Source organism: Carassius gibelio, chromosome A19 (genome assembly GCF_023724105.1).
Source record: "Carassius gibelio isolate Cgi1373 ecotype wild population from Czech Republic chromosome A19, carGib1.2-hapl.c, whole genome shotgun sequence".
Classification (NCBI taxonomy): Eukaryota; Metazoa; Chordata; class Actinopteri; order Cypriniformes; family Cyprinidae; genus Carassius; species Carassius gibelio.
Genome location: NC_068389.1, coordinates 3678816 through 3694207, shown reverse-complemented (window position 1 = coordinate 3694207; position 15392 = coordinate 3678816). Strand labels below are relative to the sequence as shown.

Here is a 15392-nt window from a genome sequence, read left to right as displayed (position 1 = left end):
GTGTAAAAGATGTTGTTTAACACCTCTGTGAAGGTGTAAGATTGCTCAGATCACAGACTGAGAGTCCTTCCACAGACACAGCTCAGCTCTGTGTTTATCTCTGGTGCTGCTAGTGCACAGGCATCTAGAGAGGTGTAGATCACCACCAGACCGGACAAACACAACAGAGACAGATTACAAGTCGCACTGGCAGCCACTTTAATCAAATTAATAATGAAGTCACAGATTCATGATTCTTTGCTGATTTGATCATTTATGCTGCAGCATTTTGGATTTTCCATAAACGCATAAGTGCTCAAACATCTACCATAATAAAGGGAATTACAATAATCCTTTCCAGAAAAGACAATAAACGTAATTGCTCTCTCAAAATCTGAACTAGATAGAAATGGTATAATCTTAGTTAACAGACTAAAAAACAAGATCCCGTCACAGTGTTAATTTGTCTGTCCAATTTTAGATCACTCTCCAGAACAAATCCCACATTTTTTACATTAGATTTAACTAAACCAGTCAAAGAAGTTGCATTCAAGCACTGCAGCACCTCATGCTTTCTTTTCATTGGTTTTATTTTCATTAAGTTTTAAACAATGTGCAGCCATCCCATCCTTAACGTTGTGTAAGCATCCTAATAAAGTGTCAAGTGAATTTGAATTAATTCACTCACGGGCAAATAGAGCATCACAGCCCGAGAGAGCTCTGGTGCCGGATGTAAATTTACCATTCTCCTATTAATTTTGGAAAAATCCGTATCTAAAGAGTTTCAGAGCATGTGTGAGGATAACCAGCTACGGCTGAACTCATAAGCATATAACATATCATTTCAAGCGAAAAAAATCCCCAAAAAGTCAATGTTTGGTTACGTTTTTATGGCTTATACCCCAAATGTCAATGCAGAAATTGTATAGATTTTTTACTTCCGGCACCAGCTACTGACGTAACCCCGGTTCTCTGATAACATTCGTTCAGTATCTCACTATGGGAACGTTTAGGGCGTGGCCGATCACAGAAGCACCAATAACACCACGTCTGCCAACCACAGCAGACCAATCACTGCAGCGATCAGGGAGTCCCGCCTCCCTGTATATAAAACACAGCTACCTGCCATTTCATCACTCTCTGCATATCTCTTCTCCACGCAGGACAGGCAAGGAGGAAATGTTTGTGAGATACCTCACTTCATATTATCAGAGAACCGGGGGTTACGTCAGTAACCTAACATCCTCTATCTAACATTCGTTCAGTACCTCAGTACCTCACCGAGTCGTTTGACTCCTAACCCCAGGGTTGTGTGTTCAAGTCTTGGGCTGGCAATACAACATGACTGAGGAGCAATTGAGCAAGACACTGAACCCCCAACTGCTCCCCGAGCGCCACAGCATGAATGATGCCCACTGCTCCGGGTGTGTGTTCACAGTGTGTGTGTGTGTGCACTGCTGTGTGTGTTTGTGTGTGTGCACTCTGGGTTAAATGCAGAGCACAAATTCTGAGTATGGGTCACCATACTTGGCTGAATGTCATGTCACTAAATGGGATATAGACAACTCCTGTATTGCTGATATGCTGACGAAGCAGACTAAGAACGGCTGTCTAATTATCTGAATCATAGCTCCTGACAGAGGTAAAAACAGAATACAGGGGTTAAAGCAAAAAAAAATCCTGAGCCTGAACTTTTTTCCGGGTGCGAAGCAGCACATGCAAAGCATGCAATGACTGTGACAACTTTAACATTTGAAAGGATACTAAGGCAAAGTTATTTCTTAATTCAAACTTATTTTCTTTTTCATCAATATATGATTGACCTGTAGAATGAAAGCTGTATCATACACTTGGAAAATTATGAGCTATATCATCGCTTATCGACGCTAGGGGTGTATCAATACACTTAGCTAATGAGACGAGACAAAGTACAGATACTTGGTTCACTAGAACGTGACAATATTTTAATACTGTTTTTAAGAAGTTTTCAATAAAATGTTTGTCTTTTCATTACAAAAAGTAAAACAATGCAGTTGAATTTAGAAATATTTTAACTAATGATTCTTTTGGGAATCAATTAATCTACTGATTATTTTGACAACTGAGTAAAACTATATTTTGTTTTTTTGTAACAAACAGACTTAAGTGAAAACCAGGCTTTAGTATGACTATTTATATATAAACTAACAACGAGGCAATAATAATTGGCTCAAATAAAACATCAAAACCAAGAAATTACAAGATTGTATTGAACAACACTGTTAAAATACATAATGTAAAATGCCTATATGTAACATGAACATAACTTAGGTACATTAATGTATTAAAACAAATACCTGCAGACAGTGCCAGCGGCCTGGTGACGTTTCACTTTACAGCTTGATTGAACAATGTTTAAATCCATTAAATTTTAATATTTGGCCATGTGCAGAAACATTTATTTGGAAATCGCGACCCTTACGAAAGTTAACCATGGTTTTACTACAGATAAAACCAAAAAACCATGGTTACTGTAGTTAAACCATGGTAACCACAAATTAACCATGGTTTCGCTATATTTACCATAGTATAACCATGGTATTTGTAGTAAATCTGTGGTTTTACAAATGGCAGTCAATGCGCCAAAAAACCATGGGTTACTACAGTTTTCCTATAATAAAACCATGGTTATTTTTCGTAAGGGGATGTACAATACGATGGCATATTTAGACATAGGTTGATATATCTGCTCTATTAGCAAAGGTTTATAAATGATTTACTTTACAAATCTAGTGATATAATGCACACTGTTTTTCCAGATTACGTTAACCAATTAAAATTCACAGCGTGTACAGAGGAAGAGTTTAGTCCCTTTCACACATACAGTCTTCACTGGTAAATTACTGTTAAAGTTTACCATTAATAGATCATGTGTGAACAGGAACTTTTCAGAAATCCCGGTAAATATGTTGTGGCAATCATATCTGTCACGATCGGTGTTACAGGAAACATTGAGAGAGAACCAATTGCAGGTAAGTAATTTATTAAAGGGTAATCCAAAGGGGTACACAGTCCAGGCAGGGGTCAAAACCAAACATAATCCAAACATGAAAACAAGACAAGAAGACAAGGCAAGGCAAGGGCAAGACTGATTTGACGGACATGAATAATCATAAGACATTAAACAAGGACTCCGTAACACAGACTCAGACAGACCGGGTATAAATACACAGAAGGATGATGAGGGAACTGGAGACAGGTGGGGAACAATCAATTAACTCAAACAAGGAGGAAGGTGACCAAATAAGGGAACAGGAAGTGATAAGGTGACAGACACCGTGGGAAAGGGGGACACCTAGTGGAAACCCAGGGAACACAACCCAGACACTGTGACAATATCATTCTTATGGAGATGGCATGATTACTCTGAGCTGTTTACAAACTCCGCTGCTTTATAATGAGCTTTTCTTTGTGAATATGCGCTAGATGGATATATTTGACCATTTCGCCTGACAGCTTTTTGTCGTGCTTCTCCATTCATCAGTTACGACTCTGCAATTGAAAACTATTATGTGTTTATAAAAGCAAAACATTCTGACTGACTACTAATGTTAGTTAATGTCATACCATTGGTAGGAGAACGCATGGACTCAAAAGTGATATCAATCAACAAAATAATTTTTTATGTAGGATTAAACGCTGCATGCCGGAAATCCGTCACGGTGCTGGAGAACTTTAAGCCCTGAGAATAATATGAGGAACTCGCCCTTTAATAAAATTGCATTATGCAACCTGACTCCTCACTCCCAGAACTGAACTGGCTAGAGAGGTCTCTGTCACATCCAGTCTATAGAAACGAGCAAATGTGTGCGGAGAAGACCAGCTGGCTGCCGCACAAATTTCCTGAATAGAGATGCCTCTAAACAGAGCCCAGGAAGTAGCCATGCCTCCAGTAGAGTGTGCTCATAGTCCTATTGGGGGCTCCAAATTCAAATTATTGTAACATAATATGATAGCCTCCACAACCCAATGAGAAAGGTGTTGACGGGAGATAGGTCTTCCTCTGTAGGAGTCAGCCCAAGAGACAAACAGCTGATTGCTCTTACGAAGTGTATGTGTTCTCTGAACATACTTATGCAGAGTACGAACAGGACATAAACTGTGTAACCTCTCCTCTCTGGGGATGCAAAGGGTGGTGGATGAAAAGCTAGCAGGTGCACTGATTGAACTGCACCAGCGTGATCAAACACTTTGGGTACAAACGCAGGGTTACTTCTGTAAGGGACTTTGACACTGGGTGTAACCGATGTGGAACCCCTAACTGAGATTATATAAAGAGCGCATTGAGGCAGCACTCGCGTTCCCAGCTGCATTCAGATTTAGCCTTTCATGGGCCAGGCCCAGAGAGCTAGTTTCTGAGGGGAGGGGTGAAATATTTCCCCCTGTACTTGTGAGAGAAGATGCCTGCGTGCTGGTAATGGCCATGGCTGGTCGTAGAGCAGTTTCACTCCCTGTACAGAGGATTCCCTCTGGACAGTAAATCTGCTCCTCTGTTCATTATTCCCATTGTTTATCTATATAAAATATGCATATAAAATATGCGTCCTGGAGGTCCACTGAGGTGAACCAATCCCCTTGATGAATACCTTGACACAAAGTTCTGAGCGAAAGCATTTTGAATTTGTTTTTTCTGTGGTGTTTGTTGAGTACCCTTAAATCTTAAATGGGATGGATACCTCCCCCTTGTTTGGGAATCACAAAAAACGGGAGTAGAAGCTGTCTGACTTTCCTCCATTGGAATCATTCTTATGACTCCTTTTCTCATTAAATAGGATATTTCTTCCTGAGCTGCTTCCCCTTGGACCACTGAAATTAACACTTCATTTATCCCAGGAGGATTAACAGTGGCTTGGATGCGACAGAAAAAACTTTATTTGTGATGAGATGTTCTGCCTCCCTCAGAACAAACCTCGTAAGTGGAGGGAGAGACAATTCTTTGGAGGGGTGCCAGGGAAACATGGGACATTTTACCGTCGACACTGAACTTTGGACTGCCCATACAAACACTTTGCACATTTAATTTCCTTCTCCGTTTCCCTGCAGGAGGGAGAAATTAATCGTTTGACGGGATGGGACAGAGAAACCATGAGTGCTGGCTCCAAGCCCTTGTTGTTGCCAAACTGATGTCTCAGGTCAACCGCCTCTTTTTGTTCCTCCGAGGGGGGGCCAACTGGTGTTTCGCTACTGCGGCTGCAAATGATTGTTTAGGTTTCATGAAACCAGGCTTTGACTGAGGGCCCATGCTTCCTGGCTGTTGTGGTGGAGCAGGACGGGAAGGTTCATAATCTGAATGACCTCCTCTACCTGAATGCCTGAAGTTCGGACGGCTTGGGTGATAAGGACGAGCTGTCAGCTCGAATGCTTCTTCCTCTTTGTTCCGCAGGTCACATTGCTGGCGCATAGCTGTCACCGTCACGCCGAACATGGCCTTTGAATCGATAGGGACATCCAAAAACCCCACTTTTTCTTTGTCAGAGAGGCATGGCAAACCCAGCCATAGCGATCCCTCTCCCACAACCGCTAAGCCCATACTCCAACCGCTACTTTGAACTGCTTCGCGGGACGTGCACAGGTTTAAACCTGCAATGACGCATATCTCCTCCCAGAGTGCTGGGTTGGGAGAACCGGAGTCCAGCTGACGCCCCATCTCCTCTAGTAACTCCGCTTGATAGGCTGAAAGGAGGGACATCGCGTTCAAAGCACTTACGGGCAGTGCAGAAGATTTATAAATCTATGAAAAACAGAGACGGTGAAATGCTCTGTTTTCCCTGGCAATAAGGCACCGGCTGAAGAGAGCACTGCCCTGTGGCTCACATGCAAATGATTCAGCACAAATGATTCGACAGGGGGAGGAAATGCCATCACCAAATCGAATGAGAACGTTGTGTAGTGGGGACAGCCCTCGGGGCTGGACATCGCAGTCTGAGCATGTTTAGCACCCAAGCAGGAGATGAAGATAAATTGTTTAGCTATAATTCCCAAAGTCTGCTAAGGACAGCTTCCGAAATCTTCACGGGGAAGAGAGCAAGAATGATGAAATGGCAGGTAGCTGTGGTTTATATACAGGGAGGCGGGACTCCCTGATCGCTGCAGTGATTGGTCTGCTGTGGTTGGCAGACGTGGTGTTATTGGTGCTTCCACGATCGGCCACGCCCTGAGGCGGTCCCATAGTGAGATACTGACTGAATTTAAGAAAGAGAATCTGCATATGATCAGCGTAACAATGAAATGAGACTTTATATTTGTGAAAAATAGCCCCCAATGGTAGCATATAAAGGGAGAAAAGAATTGGAGCAAGGATTGAACCTTGTGGTACTCCCCAAGGAAGATGTAATCTTGAAGAATTACAGCCCCCACTATTAACAGAAACAAATCTGTCTGTGAGATAAGATCTAAACCATTTGAGAACATTTCCTTTTAGGCCAACCCAGGGTTCTAGCGGTTGATTAAAATCTCACAGTCCACCATATCAAACACTGCACTAAGGTCAAGCAGAATTAAAATAACATTGTCGCCATTATCCAGTGAAACAAAGATGTAATTTAACACTTTGAGCAGCATTGTCTCAGTGCTGTGGCAGGACTTACTAGGGCTCACTAATTGAAATCACCTGTGATATGTGCTTGTAGCTGCTTAAATACCACTTTTTCTAAGACCTTGGCTAAACAAGGTAGACTTGAGATTGGTCTAAATTTATTTGGATCCTCTATTGCAAAATTAAGCCTCTTTAATAATGGCAGAACTGTAGCATGCTTAAAATCTGCTGGACAGGTGCTCTGGCTGGCACTGCCAGCTCAAACGACTGTAACTTCGGTATTGTAGAATGTAGACCAACAATATTTTCTAATTTTTTTAAATCTCATGAAAAATGGGGGCAAAAACAAAAGTGTTGTGTTTATAATTTTGTTCAGCGTATATTTATTTTTTGTTTCCTTCCCAATCCCCTCCTTTCCTTGTTATTTAAATATTTGTTATTTTGTTTGTTGAGAAAGCCATGGCCATCTCATTCACATCTTTAAGGTTGATGACCGTGCTGAGATTATATTTCTGGGGCCAGTCTGAAGCTCGATCGGGCCAACTTTTATTATTTTAGCCAAAATAATTTCCATAGATTAATAGTTGTTTATTGCTAAGTTTTGTGTTTCAACTTTAAAAAAATAAACCAAATATTAAAACAGGTAAATGTTCAAGCTTTGTAAAGCACCAGTAATGTGAAGGTCACACGGATGGTGGTGATGTGCTTGTGTACTGTCTCCAGAAGCGCTGCAGCTGTGTGATACTCAGGGTTTAGGGTCACTTCGACCGTCAGGAGAGAGCACTGCTCAGCACCCTTCAGAAACCTCTTGTGGACTGCACTGCTGTTGGGACAGAGCCAGGCATTTATGAGCACACTTGAGCTCTGGATCACTGAGAGTCAGACAAGAACTGATGGAGTGGTTCGACTCACTGCCGATCAGATCAGATCCGTCCAAATCACCAATCATTCCTTCAGATTTACTCAAAGAATCATCTGTCAGGTACTGGGACAGGTCAGGGTTTCTCCCTTCGAAATAATCAACTGTGTTTATAAATGCTGAAAGGTTAACTATTATGCTTTAAAATGTAAAAGCTAAAGTAATATTCCTCAAAATGAAGCATAAATCAAAGAGGGCAAGACTGATTTACTGTTCTCAGCTGACTGAAGCACGGAGAGCAATGCCATGTTCATATTAACATATAAAACCATTGTGAAAGGGCAGTGCTCTTGCAGATTTCATCACCCTTTATTCGTGCATTTGTCTGAAATCTGAAAGCAGCAGGATATCCCACAATCCTGTGCATGTGAGGGGTGGTAACTGTAGGTGAGTTTGTCTTGTTGTAGGGTCACACACGTCCCTCTGACAGCAGATCACAGTGAAATGAAGTGAATGTTATCTGGTTCAGCTGGATGTCAGTGTGAACACAGCGCAGCAGCAGCGTCCAGTCAGATAAAACATTTTATTGTTGCTGTTTCTTTAAAGACAATCTGCTGTTGTAGTTTACACTCATCTTAAAATGTAGGCATTCAAGTCAATATTTTATTTAACATAATTCATATTGCAGTCATCATGAACAACTGGGATTTTTCAATATACACAACAGAACTCTAACATTGTACGCAACCCTTCCTAACCCTACGACGATCCTCCTCAGGGAAATCCCATCCCACCCATTCCCAACCAGGAAAACTACAGCAAAACATGTACGTGTCCCAAGCTCCCAACAGCCCAATGAGCAGACGGATCCTGACCATCTCCAGAGCCGCTCTCTAGCTTCAGCGGGTAACAATTTGTCAGCACTGGTCGATCAGAATTGGTCGAAGGCAAAGGTAAAAATGAGTGACTACTTGAATACGTGCGACTCGAGGCAGGTCAGCGTAGCCGAAGCCCAAACGAATTCCGTCCTGAAGTGTAATGATCTGAATGTGTCTGTCTTACTCTCTGTGAGTGGGAGGAGAAGTTAGCAGGTGAATCTCAGCAAAAATAAACAGTGGGTACCAGCATAGTGGCAAAATAGGGCTGAATTCTCTGAGCAACAATCACTGACCGGCCCTCCTCCTCTCCTGTGTGCGGTCAGTGTGTCGGTCAGTGCGTCTCAGCGCATGTAAACGATAAATGCATTCTGGGATGTGAGGGCCGGCGGCGTGGACTATTTGAGGCAGCGCTCGAAGTAGGTGGCTCCCACGTATCCTCCGCGCAGCGAGCGCTGGACGTTCTGCTCGAACAGCCGCCGGTTGGTCTGCAGCACCTCCGCTGCCTCTTTGTTCAGAGGGTCTTCAGGATTGGGCTCCTGCGGATGACACAGGGTTTAGACCTGAACACTGCTCACCAGCAGGAACTCACAGTCTTCTCAACTTACCAGGAACAGATACTGCAGTCCGTATATGATGGAGTTAATGGTCAGCACGGGCTTCCAGTCTTCTCTGAAACACAAACATGATGCAGTGAGAACGAGCGCTGCTCTATGAGGAGGAACAGGGGAGTGCACCTAGAATACCTCAAAATATTTAGACAGACGTTGCCTTCCAGGTCAATGTTGGGGTGATAGACCATCGTTTCACATTTAACTTTCGGAGGGTCGTGAGGGTATCCCTGTCCCACCTGAAAGCAGAACAACAACACTGCTCAGAGATCATCTCACAGGCTTGTGAAGAGCAGATCAGTTCCTTCTCTGGCGTCTGATTGGCTCAGATCTGGACACACACACTACATTACTGAACATCACCTGCTGAAGGACGCTGACAGGAAGACAAACCTGCACAGATGTCTAATGGTAAATCATTCTAACTCTTGCTTCAGAACCAGAACACAGGTGAAAACTAGGAGTGGGGATCACCAGAAGCCTCACTATACAATAGGAGCACGGTAATATTGCGATGTTCTGCGATAGATTGCCATTTATTATCTTTTTCCAACTTCAAATTTGGTCTCCGAAGGAAAACTTTGTCAACATGGTCTTAACTAAAAAGAAACACTCCTCTGTTTCTCTCACTGTGATTGTGAAGCAGACCGACTCATGTAAGCTGTCAGATGTTGTGTGCACCTGTGTTACAGTCTAGTCCACATGAACTACTGCAGGTCATCTGAACAATGATACTTGGACTTATCTTAAACTTGTGCAGGCCCTTCAGCAATTGGTGCATCTGAAGGTGAATTATTGTTCAATTAAATTAGACATGTAATCTTACATCTGCATCGCTCAGCCGAAAACAAAAATGCTTTGTAATTACTATTTATTAAATAATTGAAAGTTTTTTTTTTTTTTTAAGAGTTTTTAAATTAAACTAAATTTGTATGATACTTAGAAAATTTCCATTTTTCGGTGAATTATGTAATTAATAACTCACCCTCATGTCGTTCCAAACCCGTAAGACCTCAGTTTAGAATATTTTGAAGCATCGAAAATACATTTTGATATCACAAACTGCTTTGTTTTGAACTCTCTCACAACAGACACGGAGGAGATGACAATGCTGAATAAAGTCGTAGTTTTTGCTATTTTTGGACCAAAATGTATTTTCGATGCTTCAGAATATTCTAACTGTCCCTCTGATGTCACATGGACTACTTTGATGATGTTTTTCTTCTCTTTCTGGACATGGACAGTAGACCGTACACACAGCTTCAATGGAGGGACTGAGAGCTCTCGGACTAAATCTAAAATATCTTAAACTGTGTTCAGAAGATAAACGGAGGTCTCACGGGTTTGGAACGACATGAGGAGTTATTAATGACATTATTTAGATTATTGGGTGAACTAACCCTTTAACTACTTTAGTTAAACTAAGAATGAACAATAGTTGTTCATCATTTACTAATGCATTATAAATCCACAGTTGTGCTTGTTAACAGTTAACGCACTCTATACAACTGTATTCTATTCTAAATTAACATTAAGAATATTGTAATGTATTGTTCATTGTTCATTTATGTTAATACATTAACTAATGAAAACTTATTGAGAAGTGTTACCTTAATATTAAATATCAACATTTTTAAATATAACATTATTATTAATATTAAACATATTCCCTTCTGTGTAAGAAAATCAGATAGAAGTTGTTTTTTGGACTAATTATACAAATAATGTATAGTCCTACAAAGTAATTCTTGTGAGAGCGTCAGAGCTGAACTACACAGTTACAGTAGTGCTGCTCTAACAGAAGTGTGTCCTGCACAGAGATATCCTTCAGTGTTATCTGAGTGTACTGCTTCTCAGGTACACGAGCACATCCACAGAGCGGAGCGGGAGAGACACATGCACACTGAACACTGACGCCCGGAGCGGGACATATATATCATCAGTATTATGTAGCCTATTTTAGGCCAATTTTTTTTTTTATTCTACCAAATAGCATAATAAAAGATCAATACTTGGCTTCCGTGTATAGATACAGTGATGCTGTGGAAAATATCACCATACTATGCTGTATCTATTTTCCCCCCACCCCTAGTGAAAACATTATCAAAGATATTTAAATGATGAAATGAGTCTTTTATGTGGTGTAGTTTAATGAAAGTGAACTTGTACACACAAACACAGCTAGACTGCTACAGGAATCTACCGAATCACCAGGGTGAGTGTGTGTGATCTGTCTACAGAGGATCCAGCTGCTGTTTACCTTAAAACTGAAGACAAATTTACCACCTTTATAGAAACCCTGCAGAAGAAGAAGAGAGAGATGATCAATGCTTCTGTGACAGCTCACGCCTCAATATTCAGACAGACACTACACGGATCACTCAGGAGCACACCTCGTCCGGGGAGATGATGAGCTTGAAGGTGAGCAGGTCGTCTTGGTCAGGGAACACAATCTCACACGTCTTAGGCAGGTTCAGCTCGTTGATGTCTGTCACAGAGAAACAACAGCAGCATTACACACAGACAAACCTCTCACTATTCATTCTGAAGCTTTTTTCAGGGTTACTAGTTCAATCTGGTCTGAGCGTGGTCCTGTGTGTGTCCTGTATGTGGCCATGTCCTGTGTGTGTCCTGTGTCTGTGTGTGTCCGTGTCCTGTGTGTGTGTCTGTGGGTCCTATGTGTGTCCTGTGTGTGTCCACGTCCTGTGTCTGTGTGTGTTTCCTGTGTCTGTGTGTGTCTGTGTCTCGTGTCTGGGAGTGTGTGTCTGTGTCCTGTATCCGTGTCCTGTGTGTCCTGTATGTGTCCATGTCCTGTGTGTGTCCTGTGTCTGTGTGTGTCCGTGTCCTGTGTGTGTGTCTGTCCATGTCCTGTGTGTGTGTCTGTCCATGTCCTGTGTGTGTCTGTGTGTGTCTGTGTGTGTCAGTGTCCTGTGTGTGTGTCTGTGGGTCCTGTGTGTGTCCTGTGTCCGTGTGTGTGTCCTGTGTCTGGGAGTGTGTGTCTGTGTCCTGTGTGTCTGTATGTGTCCAGTGTCTGTCCGTGTCCTGTGTGTGTCCTGTGTCTGTGTGTGTCCTATGTCTGTGTGTGTCCTGTGTCTGTCCGTGTCCTGTGTCTGTCCGTGTCCTGTGTGTCTGTGTGTGTGTCCTGTGTCTGTCCGTGTCCTGTGTCTGTCCGTGTCCTGTGTCTGTTCCTGTCCTGTGTCTGTCCGTGTCCTGTGTGTCTGTGTGTGTCCTGTGTCTGTGTGTCCTGTGTGTGTCCTATGTCTGTGTGTGTGTCCGTGTGTGTCCTGTGTCTGTCCGTGTCTCTTTGTGTGTCCTATGTCTGTGTGTGTGTCCGTGTGTGTCCTGTGCCTGTGTGTGTCTGTGTCCTGTGTGTGTGTCGTGTGTCTGTCCGTGTCCTGTGTGTGTCCATGTCCTGTCCGTGTCTGTGACCTGTGTGTGTCTCTTTGTGTGTCCTGTGTCTGTGTGTCCTGTGTCTATGTCTGTGTGTGTGTCTGTGTGTGTCCTGTGTCTGTGTGTGTCTGGTGTCTATGTGTTTGTGTCCTGTGTGTCCATGTCCTGTCCTGTCCGTGTGTGTGTCTGTGACCTGTGTGTGTCTCTTTGTGTGTCCTGTGTGTGTTGGTTTCTGTGCGTGTCTGTGTCCTGTGTCTTTGTGTCAGCAGCAGGGCTGGATCTTCACCGTCAGAGCGATGTCCATCACTGATGTCCAACTGTCTGAGTAACCTAACACACACTGATTGACTAAGAGCTTTTTCTAGTCCGGGTTTGCAGAAGTGCAATCACTGTCAGGGTTTTTTGAGAGGTCTGATCACAGATCTGCTGGCTCACATTAAAGCTGAGGAGTCTTAAGCCCCTTTCACACTGCCATTCCGGCAAATACATGGGAAAAGTGTTCCGGCAATAGTTCCCGGGTCACTAGATTTTGCACTTTCACACTGCCAGTGATATGTGCGTGCTTTCACACACAACCCGTAAAGATCCCGTAACAACACGTGACATCAGGGCGTGACGTGTAATGTATGAGTCGACAACGCTAGGCACGTTATACTTTCACTGAAGCAAGCGAATGATCTCGCGTCAGCGCGGAAAGTGAGAAACTAACTGATCTCTGCTTCATTACAGTTTGCACATGTGTTTTCGTCGCGAACGCTGATCTTCCTTCAAAACAGCCGGGAAAAGAGTCGCGCAATAATGCGCGTCATCACTTCGACACGGCATTAGATCTGGCTTTTGTTCACACAGCGCTCGTCCCGGGTCGAACCCCACAATGTTACTAGGTCCCCGACCCGGGTTCAATGCCGGAATCAATCCCGGGACGTGTTTGCTTTCAGAAGGTGACCCGGCAATGTTCTGGCAATATGCCGGGTCCGACATGCAGTGTGAAAGGGGCTTAACACATCATCAGCTTCTCTTACAGAATCTGGACATGACCTTGAGCAGGTTTGCTGACCGTGATAAAGGTCATATGTGCTTATATAAGAGGGATTTTCAGCACTATATCAGTCAGTCACCAAAACGCATCCATCCACATCAACAGCATCATTAGAGTACAGTTCCTAATATTGACAGCTAGCGGCTGAAACAGGTGCTGCACTCCAAACTCTCAATGCTGGAGAGATGTGTATGGATGGAGTTTTAGAATCTGTGATCTCTGACCCAGTTCATTTCCTGGCTCCAAGAGACTTAGGTCTCTGCAGAGCAAAAGTGGGCGTTTATCACCATGTGGGTGTTTTGAAACTGCTGGGTGTTTCTGAATCATGCAATCTAAATGATCCCCCTTACCCAACCCCACCCCTAAACCTAACGTCACTATTACATCAACTAATCAGGTATCATGGTGTAAAAACACCCTGATCTGGTAACTCCCATTACTTTCCTGCAGAGACCGATACTTGGGCTCCAACACGGGTGTTGAAATGCTATTGGCTGAACTGGCAGTGGGCGGAGTCACAGACCAAAACAACAACAGATGTTCTGACACTGAACACACACTTCAAAGCAGAATAACTGGTTCTAATACGAGCAGCCCCCATCTGAACTGAACCGAGTGACCCACCTTCAGCTGACTGCCTGATTTGTGAAGTGAGCCGTGAGTCTCTGAGACAGACAGCGGTCTGAGTTTAGCTCCAGACAGAGATCTCAACGCTTCACAAACGGAATCGGGCACAAGTCCTCTGAAGAGACTGGCTTCACACACTCACATTTACAGCACTCAACTTCTGTTGAGCTCAACCTTTGTGTGTGAGCTAAAGCCTAAATTACACCTGTCTGTCATTTACAGAAAACCACCCATTTAATATGGATGTGTTTCAGAAACACTTTAATATGTCTCTTCTGAGGCGCTGAAACTCCGGAGGAATGAACTTTGAACGGAGGGCCAGAAATAATAATAACAACTGAGCTGAATCTGATGATAAACCAAAGCGAGTAAATGATGAGAGGAGGGTCATTCGGTTCAAACACCCCTCAAACTTATTTTATTGTTTCAGTGGTTTAAAACAGCGATCCCTTATGAAAATGAACCATGGTTTTACCACAAATAACCATGATTACTATTTTAAATAGTTAAACCACGGTAACCACAAATTTACCATGGTGCTGCTAGGGTTTTTGTAGTAAAACTGCAGTTTTTCCATTTATAACCAGTTTTACTACAAAAACCCTAGCAGCACCATGGTAAATTTGTGGTTACCGTGGTTTAACTATTAACAACAACGGTTAATCCTGAGTGTCTTGAGGTGTTCTCCGGATTTCTGTGACGGTCTGAAGTGTCAAGTGTCCCGCGGGATCAGAGTCACACAGGCCGAGGCTTCTGCTTCCGAGGCTAACGGAGCAGGCCTCAATGTTGTGACTGAGACTGAGCTTGATCTGGCAGAGAACGAGCGTTTCTGTCGAGCTCTGTGACTTCACACATGAGCTTCTCTCTCCGTGACACCCCTGAAGTGTCCAAACACCGAGTAAATAATGATAAATCAGCGCCGAGAGTTGCGCTATGTGTTAGCGCGGTGGCTAATGCTAATGTCGCTCGAAAGCGTGAGGACGGTCTTTAAACGAGCCTGAGTAGGGAATGAATACTGACTCCCTGTCTCTCTCCGTGTGTGTGTGTGTGTGTGTGTGTGAGAGAGAGGGATAAGTGACGGTCTCTGGAGGGATGCTCTGGTGCTCGTACCCTTCTGTATCCGCAGCTGGGCCGCGCTCGCCTTCTTCCCGCCGGCTCCGGCTCTCGTTCCTCCCGCGGACTCCTCGTCCTTCTTCTGCTGCTTCAGCGAGAAAAGCTTGATCATCTTCACTCAGGTCTGTGCTGAGATCCAGCCGAAGCCAATCTAGTCTGATCTGACGCCGCTGATGAGTGTTGAAGAGCGATCTGAGCCGATGCGCGGTGTGTTCAGCAGCTGTGTGTGTGTATGTGTGTGTGTTAGCGGCTAATGTTAGCCGCACAGTCACACATCTGACTCTATTCTAACAACTGCTTCCAGATCAGCTCAAACCACGAATTA

At 43.5% G+C, this 15392-nt stretch overlaps 1 protein-coding gene across 1 annotated transcript; it reads right to left on the bottom strand.

The window, feature by feature from the left end:
- Positions 1-7981: 7981 nt before the first annotated feature.
- On the bottom strand, positions 7982-15346 carry ube2m (ubiquitin conjugating enzyme E2 M). The gene is made up of 6 exons (XM_052533567.1): positions 15065-15346; positions 11292-11386; positions 11159-11197; positions 9034-9137; positions 8896-8959; positions 7982-8826 (listed from the first exon to the last, which is right to left on the bottom strand). The coding sequence occupies exons 1-6, from the start codon at positions 15177-15179 to the stop codon at positions 8686-8688; spliced, it is 558 nt and encodes a 185-aa protein (XP_052389527.1). The 5' UTR covers positions 15180-15346; the 3' UTR covers positions 7982-8685.
- Between the last annotated feature and the right edge of the window lie 46 nt (positions 15347-15392).

What these genes read in the sequence shown, in the direction of transcription:
- ube2m (XM_052533567.1), bottom strand. Translation starts at nt 15,179, where the DNA reads ATGATCAAGCTTTTCTCGCTGAAGCAGCAGAAGAAGGACGAGGAGTCC. An exon ending in CCAGCTGCGGATACAGAAGG is followed by an intron (nt 11,387 to 15,064) that starts GTACGAGCACCA and finishes TCTCTGTGACAG; the next exon opens with ACATCAACGAGCTGAACCTG. An exon ending in GACTGCAGTATCTGTTCCTG is followed by an intron (nt 8,827 to 8,895) that starts GTAAGTTGAGAA and finishes TGTCATCCGCAG; the next exon opens with GAGCCCAATCCTGAAGACCC.